Here is a 12,956-nt window from a genome sequence, read left to right as displayed (position 1 = left end):
TTATATAACATGATATTATGCTGAAATGCTGAATTTTCTTTGTCACTTGCGCATTTAGACTGTCGGCAATATTCTGCCACGCCACCTCCCTTGCTTTATTAATTGCTGCAGTATTGCCTTTTTTCGTAATTATGTCGTTATAGTCCTCATACTCTTCCATAAGGAGTGTTTGCTACGCCGCAGAAAAAGCATCTGCTCGCTCCTTTCCTTTGCTTTTTGACATTTTGTAACATTTTCGGCACTTGACTAGTATGGGCTTTTTATTTTCCCTGGGCGCGTGCATGAGTTGAGGCTTAACAGGTGAGGCTTGAATTAGCATCAGTTGGAGCCAGCTGATTTCACTTGATGGAACGGGTTGGCGCTAGATTGGGAGTTGGCGTTTAGTCAAACTTCAAGATTACACCTTAGTCTGGATATTCTTACAGTAGCTACATTGATGGAATACCCCCCAGGCTGTGACTGTGAAAACCACTTCGAACAATAACAGTCACATCACAGGAGGAGTAGGAACATTTGTGTTTCTGGTTTGTTTGTGTTTGTGACAACTGATCAGTAACAATAGTTGTCTATAGTTTGTGTGTTTTTTGCTGTGGTGATGCACACTTGATGAGTTTCTGACAAGTTCCCTGACATGAGAGCATCTCGCAGGCCTGGTAATGCTTTCTTTGCAAAAAATTGCGACCGGGCAAATCATACTTTGAGTCAAGTGTCTTAATGAGATTTTTGAATCCTGGCTTTTCCACAACGCTAACTGGGGCCATGTCTTTGGCGATGTATTTTGTTACTGCGGCTGTTACCTGTTTCCATTTCTGACTTTTTTTGTCATATGGGACTGATTTGGCAAATGAAGAAGCCATAGTCATTTGCTTCTGGGCTGGTTCCTTTGATGTTTTATGTAGTGTAGGTGGAGATGTGGACATATAGAGTTTGAGGCATTCTTCGTATTGTAGTGGATGGCATTTCAGTTGGTGAAACAAATTTGTGGTACTGCTACCTTTGGTGGCAACGGTTTTGCTACGTATTTTGCAGATAACCGTGTTTTGTTCACTGTCTTCCCTGCGAAAACCAAACCACTGCCAGATGATGCAGTTTTTTTTTGGTTTTTTTTCGGAACCAAATTATACCTGTCCATCCTCAATTACCATCTCTTACTCGTAACTCGAAAACTCGGCTCTTCTTGTCTTGGCTCTTCATATTTTTTTTGCTCTCTCCATGTTCTCTTCCCTCCTCTCCTGATGCCAAAATAGCATGTGCATTGGAGAGTTTTTTGGATGGGCGGGGGAGTGCCCATTGGAGAGTTTTTTGGATGGGCGGGGGAGTGTGCTGCTTGCTGTGAGAGGAGTATTAGCAGAGAGTGAGAGGAGCGAAACTCCAAAGAGTTGGCGTTTTAAACATTCATGTGACAATTTGTACTCGATGGTTGTGATATAGTCATTTCGTACATCCCATGTGGAAAGGGCCAGGATATATTGAGTATATTTGATATATCGCCCACCTCTAATCATTGCGCATCGCTGTTCGTCTTGGTAGTTGTAGTCTTTTGTGTGACATTGAGACAGCGCCTGGATGCAGGCAACAGATGGGTTTAAAAGATGCAGCGACAACACAGACATTTTATATACAAGATGTATATAACACTGACAAAGTGTCTCTCACTCCTTCCCTCCCTCGGCCTCTCTGTTAATGCTATGTGCATAAATATGATTAATGACCTCAATAAGTAAAAAGATTTAAATCATTTTCCAGCACTAGATTCATTTGAAAGGCCATGGAAAACTTTTTAACTCCCCCCACAAAGATTTTTATTTGTTCAAAACAACAACAGATTTCTGCCTACTTTACTTTTATACTCATGTTATAGTTTTGTGTCCTGTGCTGTAAACCTTTAAACCTCTGTAGCTCTAGTGCTTTGTGCAAAAAGTTAACATACAGCCTTAGTATTTATTTTATATCATTTTTCATTTACATGTTGTGCAGCTGTATACTTACAAACAGGGGAAAAAAAATCCCTGTCTTTGCATTTTATTTTGATCATAGTCTGTTTTTGTAAAAGTGCTTGTGACATCTCAAATGTGGCTTTGTCTTGCAACTGAACATGTAGCCCATTTTGTACAAAATACTGAGCCATACATCGTGTTTCGCCAGTCAGCCTGAAAATACCCACATATGAATTTTTGTCCATATGGCCCAGCCCTACTTTATACCCTATGACATCACAAGTTTGACACTTCCCTCACTGGCCTTGAGAGTGAGTAGCTCATGTTCCCAAATATTGATTGAAGATTCCTAGGCCATGGAAATAACATATTGGAATTCTTGATTTAGGTGGTGTTTCTCTGTAATAGTCATAAATTGTTTTTTACCAGAAATATCAAAGACTGTAATTGTTTTGAATCTAGCTCAGATTTGTGAAACACTCATCTGTTGGACAAGTGTGTGTCATGTTCTGACAATAAAGAATAGATTAAACCACAGTTAACTGTATGGTTTCTTCAACTTTCACCCAGGAAAAAAAAGGAACTTTTAAACTTGAAAAAATAATGATTTGTAATTTATTGTGCTTATGCTGACTTATATGATTTTTTTTTTATAATAATATTAATATATTTTATTTATATAGCACCTTTCATACGTGCAATGCAGCTCAGAGTGCTTCACAGAGAAGGAAAAAGAAATATATTAATGCATGAGAAGGAACACAGACCAATAAAATATACAAAGTTCCTATAAGAAAAGGAAAATATGATAAAAGGTGGAAAATATTACAATAGTAAAAGATCAAAGATCAGGGACAATAGAACAACATCAACATATGACCAATTAATTAACATTAAGTCATAATTAAATAAAACAGTGGCCCAAGGGGGTAAAGTAGTGTAATAAGAGACTTTGTATTCCTTTTCTCCCTGTAATCTGGGTTTTTCTCTGCATGTTGTACTCACTGTCCCTTCATCTTTTAGGGCCACATTGGCACAACGGCTACAAAGAAGATAGACGTCTACCTCTCAATGCAGATGGCTCAGGAAAAGCTGCATCCAATGACAGTGGTGACCATTGCCAACGCCCGCGTCCACGACCTTATTGGCCTCATCTGTTGGCAATACACAAGTGAGGGACGAGAACCCAAACTTAAGTGAGTACAATGAAATTTCAGCATCAGTTATTTACAATGTTAAATTCTGTAGAACAGTCTTCTTCTGTCTCTCTTTGCACATGTCTGTACATCTCTCCACAGTGAGAATGTGAACGCTTATTGCCTCCACATCGCTGAGGATGATGGTGAGGTGGACACAGACTTCCCTCCACTAGACTCCAATGAGCCAATCCACAAGTTTGGTTTCAGTACTCTGGCCCTGGTGGAGAAATACTCCTCACCTGGCCTAGCTTCCAGACAGTCACTGTTTGTCAGAATGTAAGTGAAAAATAAGGAACATATTCATGTATATAAGCATCAGTGGGGATGAACATGTGAACATGTGAATGTTGTGGTTCTCCTGACTTTTACATGTGTTTTTATGTCTAGAAAGTATTTAACATTAGAGCTTTTTGGCTCCTCAGGGCACCAGACTAATTCTTCCTCTGGTAGTATTGGTGCTACCAACCGTCTTAACTTGGTTGTTCCAGCACATCATTTGGTTGCACACTTTTTTTCATTATCATTATTTTTATTGTTATTATTGTTATTATCATTTAAATAATCTTTTGTTTTAATCAAAAGCTGAAAAAATAAATGAATTGAAAAATGTGCTACTTTGGCTCTGATGCAACTGCCTCTCTTTATCTGTGGTAGTCATCACTTTATAGTTTTGCTCACTGTCCCGCCCACAGCACTCTCTGATTGGTTACATATCATGAGTAATAGCCTGTCACTTTAGTTGTATGAGTAAGAGAACTGCAAGGACACAGAGGAAGAGAGATGATCATAGTTGGTAAAAATGCAGTGAAGTGACGATGAAGACATATCATACACCAAGCCGTGTTCAACCCCTGTTGCACCTGCTGTTTGCCTCTGCAGCAGCCGCTCCCTCCATCAGTCCGATCAGCTCGACTGATTAGAAAAAAAACAGCTGCGTTCACAGAACGCACACAAAAACCTCAGAATTTAGACAGGGGACACAAATTGATACACAAGGGGGTAAAGGGTAGATAATGAATAAAAGGGGACCTTAGAGCCCTGAGGAACACCACTAGTAAGTGGAAAAGAGTTGGATCTGAAATTTGTAAGTTGAACAAAGGGAGTGCAGCCAGAGAGATATGACTTAAACCAAGCAAGTTTGGCGCCAGTGATGCCAATGCTAGCTAGTCTTTCTGGAATGATCTTATGTGAAATGGTATCGAAGGCTGCACTCAGATCGAGAAGAATGAGAATGGTTAAAAGACCAGAGTCAGCTGCCATTAAGAGATCATTAGTGATTTTTACCAAGGCTGTCTCCATACCATGAAAGGAACGAAAACCGGACTAAAATTCATTCAAACAGATTATGTCAAAGGTGAGTGTAGACCTGAGCTGCAACTGTTCTTTCAAGTATTAAGTTGTAGTCATAGTCTAGAAAACTGTTTGTTTCTTAAAGCAGCGTATCAAAAAACTATTGGCATTGGTACCAGAGCTTGGTTTTCAATGGATATCAGTCTTAGCAGCCCATTAATCATATATTGCAGGTCTTCATGGCTGTGGCACAAATTGATTAATGTGTAGTGATGCAGGTCTGGACCTGCTGACTACTAACAAACAGCCTTTTTTTCGCATTGTACTGTGGAGTATATACAATGCCAAGAAATAGTAAAGGATCACCTCGGACTTCTCAGAATTTTTCCATTATTTGGTCATACATTGTGGTACATTTTTCTTCAAAGTCACAATACTGTACAGGTTACATGTGTCTGAAACAGACAAGTAAATTAGATTACTGGCACAAAAATATACTTGAGTAAAGTATATATATAGTTTAAAAAAGTAACAAAAGAAGTACTCGTTCCTTAAAAAAGCTACTTATTTACTTATGTGTTTGTTACTTGTAATGCAATACTACCCACCCCCGGTGGTACTAGAGGCTCACATGTCTATTCAGAATTAAGATGAACAGCCTGGTGTCTTTACTTGTAGTGGAGTGTGGTTTACTACATTTTGTCTGTCTGGATGATTAAGATAAATACAGAGGTGTTCTCAACCTTGTCTGCTTTTTTTCCTTTTTAGAAATGCTGCTCATGGTTTCTCTTTAATCCCTGTGGACAGTCTGAAGGTAACCATGAAGGAAATTCTCCAGAAAGCACTCAAGAAGAGGAAAGGCTCACAGAAGGGCTCAGGTAATGACACTTGTATCATTTACCACCCTGTCCTTTCATTTGTAGCCATGGAAGTTGTAGACATCAGTGTTTCCCACAGAATAACAATTACAGTCTATGTGTGGCAATAGCTGACAATGGACAGGAGGGTAGGGGGGTGCGCACAGAAGGTGAAATCTGACTTTCACTGTGTGTCGTTCTGCTGCTCCCTCCGTGCCCTCCATTTGCAGAGCAAATAATAACTGAACGGTATATTTATTACTTTTTTGCACCTAATGAATGGTCCAGCTCCAAAAATAGAAAATTTAATGTGGCAGCAGATCTTTTAATTATGGCGGCCTGTCACATATGAAATAAATGTGTGGAAAACCCTGGTCATTGTAAATATATCATGTCTTCATACGTCATTTTGGTTGCCTCTCTTCCAGCACATTGGTCAATTGAGTTAGAGTTCTCAATTTCAACCCGAGCCTGAGTACGACGGGTCGGGTCGGTTTGGGCCGACTAATTAAGTTAATTGGGCGGGCTGAGTTGGGCTCGGACAGTAGAGAGAGAGAGAGAGAGAGAGAGAGAGAGAGCAATCAATCAATCAATTATCAACATTGTCTCTACTTGTAAATATGTAGCTTTTCATCATTTTGTTAATCCATCATCTCCAATTTGCTGTAAACTGTGCCACAGCTTGGGCCAATTATTAAAGAGTAAATGTTTAATTATCAATGGTTAAACAGATATTCAGCAGCCTGTGAGGAAGAAAATATGCATGTCTGTTAAGATTATTCCAAATCCATTCATTTTTCAATGTTATGTTGTTGAAGTTTGAAGGTTATAGTTACCGTTTTTAATAAAGTGTTTGAGTTGAAGTTAAAGTATCGTCTGCTGTGTGTGAGTAAGGGGGAACATAATAGGGCTATAATAATTAAGCAAGAAGAATATACGAATTATAAAAATAAAGAATGCTGAATTCTGTTCTGACGAAAATAATAATAATACTAAAACAAGATATGCTGCTGTGAAGTGTGAGCGAAGTTCAGTCAGTCAGCATTCAGGTGCAGGAAAAGTGTTGAGAGCGGCTCATTAAGTGCAGCGGTACATGATGCGCAATGGTTGCTCTCCCCCAGGCTGACGTTGAAGCCTGCCTGGTAATACTATTTTGGGACATGAATGATTGGTTGACTTTAAGTGACTAAAGATACTGTATTTGAGCCAGGGAAGCCAGACTGCTGAGGGGCACAGGGGGAGCATGATTTTTTTTCCCCCTTCCATTTTAAAAAAAAAAAACTCGGGTTCAGTCGGGCTCGGACCCAGCATTGTATGTGATGATGTTGGGTGAGCCAGTTTCGGGCTTCAAGTCCAAGGATTAGTATATGAAAAAAGGCGACGAGGTTGTTTACTGCTGTCTGTGGCAAAATTCTCAGATGGTAACTGAATCAATCAACCCTCTTACCATCTATACACACTAGGGGTGACCCCGAATAGTCGATGATTCAGTGATTCGATTCGGAGAAGTCTGATTCGACTGCCAGTCTCACCATCGAATCGTCGCAAAATGTGGTTATGAAACAAGACTGTACCATTCTGACTATATGGGGGTGCTCACTGCTGCTGAACATCTTGATTTGACATAGAATGTATTTGTTTTCTCGTAATTCCTGATATAATGCCTATTTTGATGCAAACATCAGCCTAATTTCTGTTAATAAAAAATTGAAAATGACGCGTGCGTTTAATCAGTTGGCATAATCATTACTACGCATGAATAAATCACCCAGTTGCTCGATCCAAATAAACTGAGGTAAGTGAGTGCGCTGCAGGACCATCAGAGCAGCATCGAGGCCTAGGTGATATAAAGTTAAAGTCCCACTGATTGTCACACACCTGAGTGTGTGAAATTTGTTCTCCGCATTTGACCCATCCCCTGAGGGAGCGGTGAGCAGCAGCAGTGAGCACCAGCGGTGCCGCGCTCAGGAATCATGTGGTGATGATTTACGGTGGTGGAGCGCATAAACAAACAGGCGCCAGGATTTTGATTGGGGGTGGGCCTCCAGAACACTGAATGGGCCAGTTAAAATAAGCAAAAAACGGGTTCCCCTCGGTTTCAGCGCTTTTCTGCGGCATTGAGGACAGCGATGCCGGTGCACCGGTGTGGCTCCCTTGTGTCACTGTCCTCAGCTCAGTGCTGAAGTTTGGAGGAGGTATGTGCTCTCAAATCAAACTTTTTTGAAGGATTATTCGTTTACCTGAAGTGTCTTGAAACGATTTCACCGCTGATTGTTTTCTTGATAGACTCTGATTTTTTTTTATTTGGCTACTTTTTGTCCGACGATTGAGAGCAGTGATGCACGGTCCATGTGGATGAACTTGTATGAACCTGAGTTGATTAATGAAGTAACTTGAAGTCAGAAAGAAGGAAAACTGTTTTACTTTTATTATTATTATCTTATTATGCCAACTGAAGAATTCATTCATTCATCTTCTAACCGCTTCATCCTCTTGAGGGTCGCGGGGGGGCTGGAGCCTATCCCAGCTGACATCGGGCAAGAGGCAGGGTACACCCTGGACAGGTCACCAGACTATCGCAGGGCTGACACATAAAGACAAACAACCATTCACGCTCACATTCACACCTACGGACAATTTAGAGTTATCAATTAACCTAGTCCCCAATCTGCATGTCTTTGGACTGTGGGAGGAAGCCGGAGTGCCTGGAGAGAACCCACGCTGACACGGGGAGAACATGCAAACTCTGCACAGAAGGGCTTGAACCGGCAACCCTCTTGCTGTGAGGCGACAGTGCTAACCACCACACCACCGTGCCGCCCCAACTGAAGAATTAAATTTGTTTATTTGGGTGTTGTAGCTCTTTTCTCTGAAGCGGAAACTGACGCAAATGAGCTCATTAATCAATGAGGGGGAAAACGACATGATTCGACGATTAGTCTGCTAAAGGAAAAATCTGTCAAATCAGATTCGACTATGAAAATTCTTAGTCAAGGACACCCCTAATACACACACACCCACACCCACACAGATGTGTGTACATCCTCACACAGAAACAGAAAAGGGCCTTTGTCTCATTTACATTTAGGTAAGTATTGATCATTTACTGTATTTACTCACAAGAGTCAGATTCATCCTCTTCATGCTCTCATACACACATTCTCTTACCCCCCATGGACAACAGCCTTTGTCCGTGAGGGGGCTAAAATAAGCAGGAGCAGCTCCACACCATTGGAGAGAGGCCAGCTTGGCTTAGCTCGGGACTGGAAATTGCTGGTGGATATCGGACAGCAGCTTGTGTTCCCTCCAGAGATCACCACCACCACCTTAGGCATATGAGCGAAAACACCTGCGCTATGCCGAACTAGCTGCTTAAGCTCAACATCATGGCTGGAAAACAGAAGTCCGCCCAGTGGAGGTTGGGTGCAGAGGGTTTGTGGCAACATCTACCACCAAACTACTGGGGGACCTGGGAATCAGGGGCCAGAGCCAGCGCTCGTCCGTCAAAGATGCATCGGAGGCAGCAGAGAGAAGTAGCCAGTGGCTCTGGCTAAAAAGGAAGGATCCCTGCTGGGCTCCAAATAGCAATAATTAATCATAAATGATAATAAATAATCATGAACAATTGGGCATGGGATGCAAGCTCAGGACTGATCACCCTGTAGCTGGCCGCCTTTGGTGAGGGTGTACACACGTGGACAAAATTGTTGGTACCCTTCTATTAAAGATAGAAAAACCCACAATGGTCACTGAAATAACTTGAAACTGACAAAAGTAATAATAAATAAAAATTTACTGAAAATCACCTAATGAAAATCAGACATTGTTTTAGAATTGTGGTTCAACAGAATAATTTGAAAAAACAAACTAATGAAACTGGCCTGGACAAAAATGATGGTACCCTTGACTTAATATTTTGTTGCACAAACTTTTGAGGCAATCACTGCCATCAGGTGATTTCTGTATCTCTCCATGAGACTTCTGCACCTGTCAACAGGTATTTTGGCCCACTCCTCATGAGCAAACTGCTCCAGCTGTCTCAGGTTTGAAGGGTGCCTTCTCAAGACTGCATGTTTCAGCTCTTTCCACAGATGTTCAATAGGATTTAGATCAGGGCTCATAGAAGGCCACTTCAGAATAGTCCATTGTTTTGTTCTCAGCCATTCTTGGGTGTTTTTAGCTGTGTGTTTTGAGTCATTATCCTGTTGAAGGACCTATGACCTGTAACTGAGACCAAGCTTTCTGACACTGGGCAGTACGTTTCGCTCCAGAATGCCTTGATAGTCTTGAGATTTCATTGCACCTTGCACAGATTCAAGACACCCTGTGCCAGATGCAGCACAGCCCCAGAACATCACTCAGCCTCCTCCATGTTTCACAGTTGGTACCGGTGTCTTTTCTGTGTGTGCTTCATTTTTGTATCTTTGAACAAAGAGCTGATGTGACTTGTCAGAAAGCTCCAGTTTTGTCTCTTCTGTCCAAAGCAATTTCTCCCAGAAGCTTTGTGGCTTGTCAATATGCATTTTTGGCAAATTCCAGTCTTGCTTTTTTATGATTTGCTTTCAACAGTGGTGTCCTCCTTGGTTGTCTCCCATTCAGTCCACTTTGGCTCAAACAGTGACGGATGGTGCGATCTGACACTGATGTACCTTGACCTTGGAGTTCACCTCTAATCTCTTTGGAAGTTATTCTGGGCTCTTTGGTTACCATTCGTATTATCCGTCTCTTCAATTTGTCATCAATTTTCCTCTTGCGGCCACGTCCAGGGAGGTTAGCTACAGTCCCGTGGACCTTAAACCTCAGAATAACATCAGCTGCTTGGAGATGGTCTTATAGCCTTTACCTTTAACATGCTTGTCTATAATTTTCTTTCTAATCTCCTGCAACAACTCTCTTCTTAGCTTTCTGTGGTCCATGTTCAGTGTGGTACACACCATGATACCAAACAGCACAGTGACTACTTTTCACCCTTTAAATAGGCAGACTGACTGATTACAAGTTTGAACAAACCTGTGATGCTAATTAAAGGACACACCTTAGTTTAACATGTCCCTATGGTCAAATTATTTTCAATCTTCTTTAGGGGTATCATCATTTTTGTCCAGGCTGGTTTAATTAGTTTGTTTTTTAAAATGATTCTGTTGAACCACAATCCTAAAGCAATGTCTGATTTTCATTAGTTAATTTTCAGTAAAATTTTATTTATTATTACTTTTGTCAGTTTCAAGTTATTTCAGTGACCATTGTGGGTTTTTCTTTCTTTAACAGAAGGGTACCAACAATTTTGTCCATGTGTGTATAGTGTGAATGGCCGAAACACCCCAGGAACCAAAGGAACACTACTGAAGATGCATCCCAAATTTACAACTTAACTTAACATATCTACTACCAATGAACTCTTTTATGTGCTTGCACAAAGGACTTTAACATCTTGTCCCATGTGTTTTGGAATCTATACAAGCACAGACCAGTGTTGCTGTGTTGGAATAGTGGTTCCTGGCTTACAGTGGCAAATTGGTCATGTGATCAGAATTTGATCAGCAAACCTGAATATAGTAAATAGTAATATTGAGTCAATGATATATGTTTATTATTTTCATTTCCATTAATTTAATTTTAATCTTTAAATCTCACAACACACACCTGCAATTAAGAGGGATGGCTTATTTCTAATTATTTTATTTCAGATTCTTTGCATTCATTTTTTGACTGATAAGACTGTATTGATCCTCTTTGGGAAAGAGAGAGAAAGAGTCTGACACTGTGGGGCCATCCTTCAAAAAAAGAAAAAAATAAACAAAAAAAACAACCCTACCTGATTATTCTCCCTTATTTCTATTTCAAGGATAGTCAGTGCAGTACCCCTGGGATTTCACAGGCATTTTTTGTGATTTTTGCACCCTGAATCATGATATGATGCGCACCCAGGAGGTGAACTGGCACCTCTCCAACCACCAGTCCACGCTCCGTATTTGGTCCGGACGGGGACTTGAACTGGCGACCCTCCGGTTCCCAACCCAGGTCCCTATGGACTGAGCTACTAAGGTCCTAAGTGACTGACTATGCTGGCTGTGTTGTTGGGGGCACCAAAAACAATAACCTCTGTTCTGTTATTGTTTAACTAAAGACAGTTTGTTGCCATCCAGGATTTCACATCCTGGAGGCTATTCAGGATGGATGCTGGAATCCCCTGGGTTTAACAGAAGATAAATTTGTGTGTCATCGGCATAACAGTGAAAGGAGTCTTTGTGCTGGTGGAAAATGGAGCCCAATGGAAGCATGTACAGAACAAATAAAATGGTCCCTAAAGCCTGATTTATGGTCCTGCGTTAAATCAACGACGTCGCTACGTCGTAGGGTACGTGCCTACGCAGAAGGCTCGCCGTAGCCCCCGGCGTAGCCTGACGTGCACCTCCCCAAAAATGTCGACACGTCTCTACACGTCGAGGCGACGCAGAGCCAGCGCAGACCGAGAGGGCTGTGATTGGTTTGCTTGGTAGCAACGCATTTCCGGTTCCGTATTTCCAGATTGCGCCGTCCCCGCCATCTTTAAACATCTTCTGTTGCGATGTAGATGTTGCAGTATTAAGGCCCATTTATGCTCAACGTTCAATACGGATACAGATACGGACGGAGCCGTCTGTCCGTGCTCCGCGTTCATTTCTCTGTGACCGGAAAAGCCGGAAGCTAAACGAAGAATCAACTAGAGACGACGATAACCATTCAGGAAAGGAACGCAGCCTCCTACCGCTCTGGTGGTGAATTGCACCGCGACGAAATGGAGTGACGGAGAAGTTTGAAGGGTTCACGACGGCGTCATGGCAACGACGTAGGTACGTCGTAGGTACGCCGCAGGACCATAAATCAGGCTTAAGAAGGAACCTTGAACTACACCACAAGTGATACGGGCAGATGAGGAGGATAGGCCCCCCAGTCTCAACAGAAAAGACCTGTCCGATAAATAGGAGGCAAACCACTTGAGGGCAGTTCCCTGGATGCCAACCATTTCTTGGAGACGGTTCAATAATATACAATGATCAACCGTGTCAATGGCCGCATTGAGGTCTAATAGTATTAAAATGGCACATTTGCCTCTATCTAAAGACAGCAATAAGTCATTTGACACTTTAAGAAGGGCAGATTCTGTGCTGTGTCGAGCCCTAAAACCTGACTGAAAAGTCTTCATGATGTTGTTGTTAGCTAGATGAGACACAAACTGAGAGTAGACAGTTTTCTCCAGTACTTTGGACAGGAATGGGAGCTTGGAGATGGGATGAAAATTGTTTAATACAGAGGTGTCAAGGTTTGGCTTTTTAATGAGAGGCTGAACAATAGCATGTTTAAAACAGGATGGTACAGTTCCATTTGTGTGACTACTATTGATAATGAGAGAGATTGTGGGACCTACAGTCTCCAACACAGCTTTTAAGAGGAGTGTAGGAACAATGTCCAAGGGGCAGGTTGTGGATTTAGTGGCTGAGATGATATCATAAATGTTGGACAGAGACACAGGCTGAAAGTCAGTAAAGATGGCAGAGCAGGTAGACACCATGGAGGGATCACTGGCAGGTGATGAAATATTTGACTGAATGTGATTAATTTTTGAGGAAAAAAAGTTTACAAATACCTCACAAATGGCTCTGGTCGAGAAAGGACAGTTAGCAACAGTGGGG

The 12,956-nt window shown here is 41.6% G+C and overlaps 1 protein-coding gene across 2 annotated transcripts in view; it reads left to right on the top strand.

Moving 5' to 3' along the window:
• Positions 1-12,956, top strand: part of mapkap1 (MAPK associated protein 1) — a 98,645-nt gene that overhangs the window by 58,320 nt on the left and 27,369 nt on the right. For both annotated transcript variants that reach the window (XM_050052704.1, XM_050052703.1), the window contains exons 5-7: positions 2,961-3,133; positions 3,236-3,412; positions 5,195-5,304. In XM_050052704.1, coding sequence (XP_049908661.1) covers positions 2,961-3,133; positions 3,236-3,412; positions 5,195-5,304 — 460 coding nt within the window. The remainder of the gene's footprint in view (positions 1-2,960; positions 3,134-3,235; positions 3,413-5,194; positions 5,305-12,956) is intronic.

This window comes from Epinephelus moara, chromosome 9 (assembly GCF_006386435.1).
Source record: "Epinephelus moara isolate mb chromosome 9, YSFRI_EMoa_1.0, whole genome shotgun sequence".
Taxonomy (NCBI): Eukaryota; Metazoa; Chordata; class Actinopteri; order Perciformes; family Serranidae; genus Epinephelus; species Epinephelus moara.
This window is presented reverse-complemented; position numbering and strand designations above follow the sequence as displayed.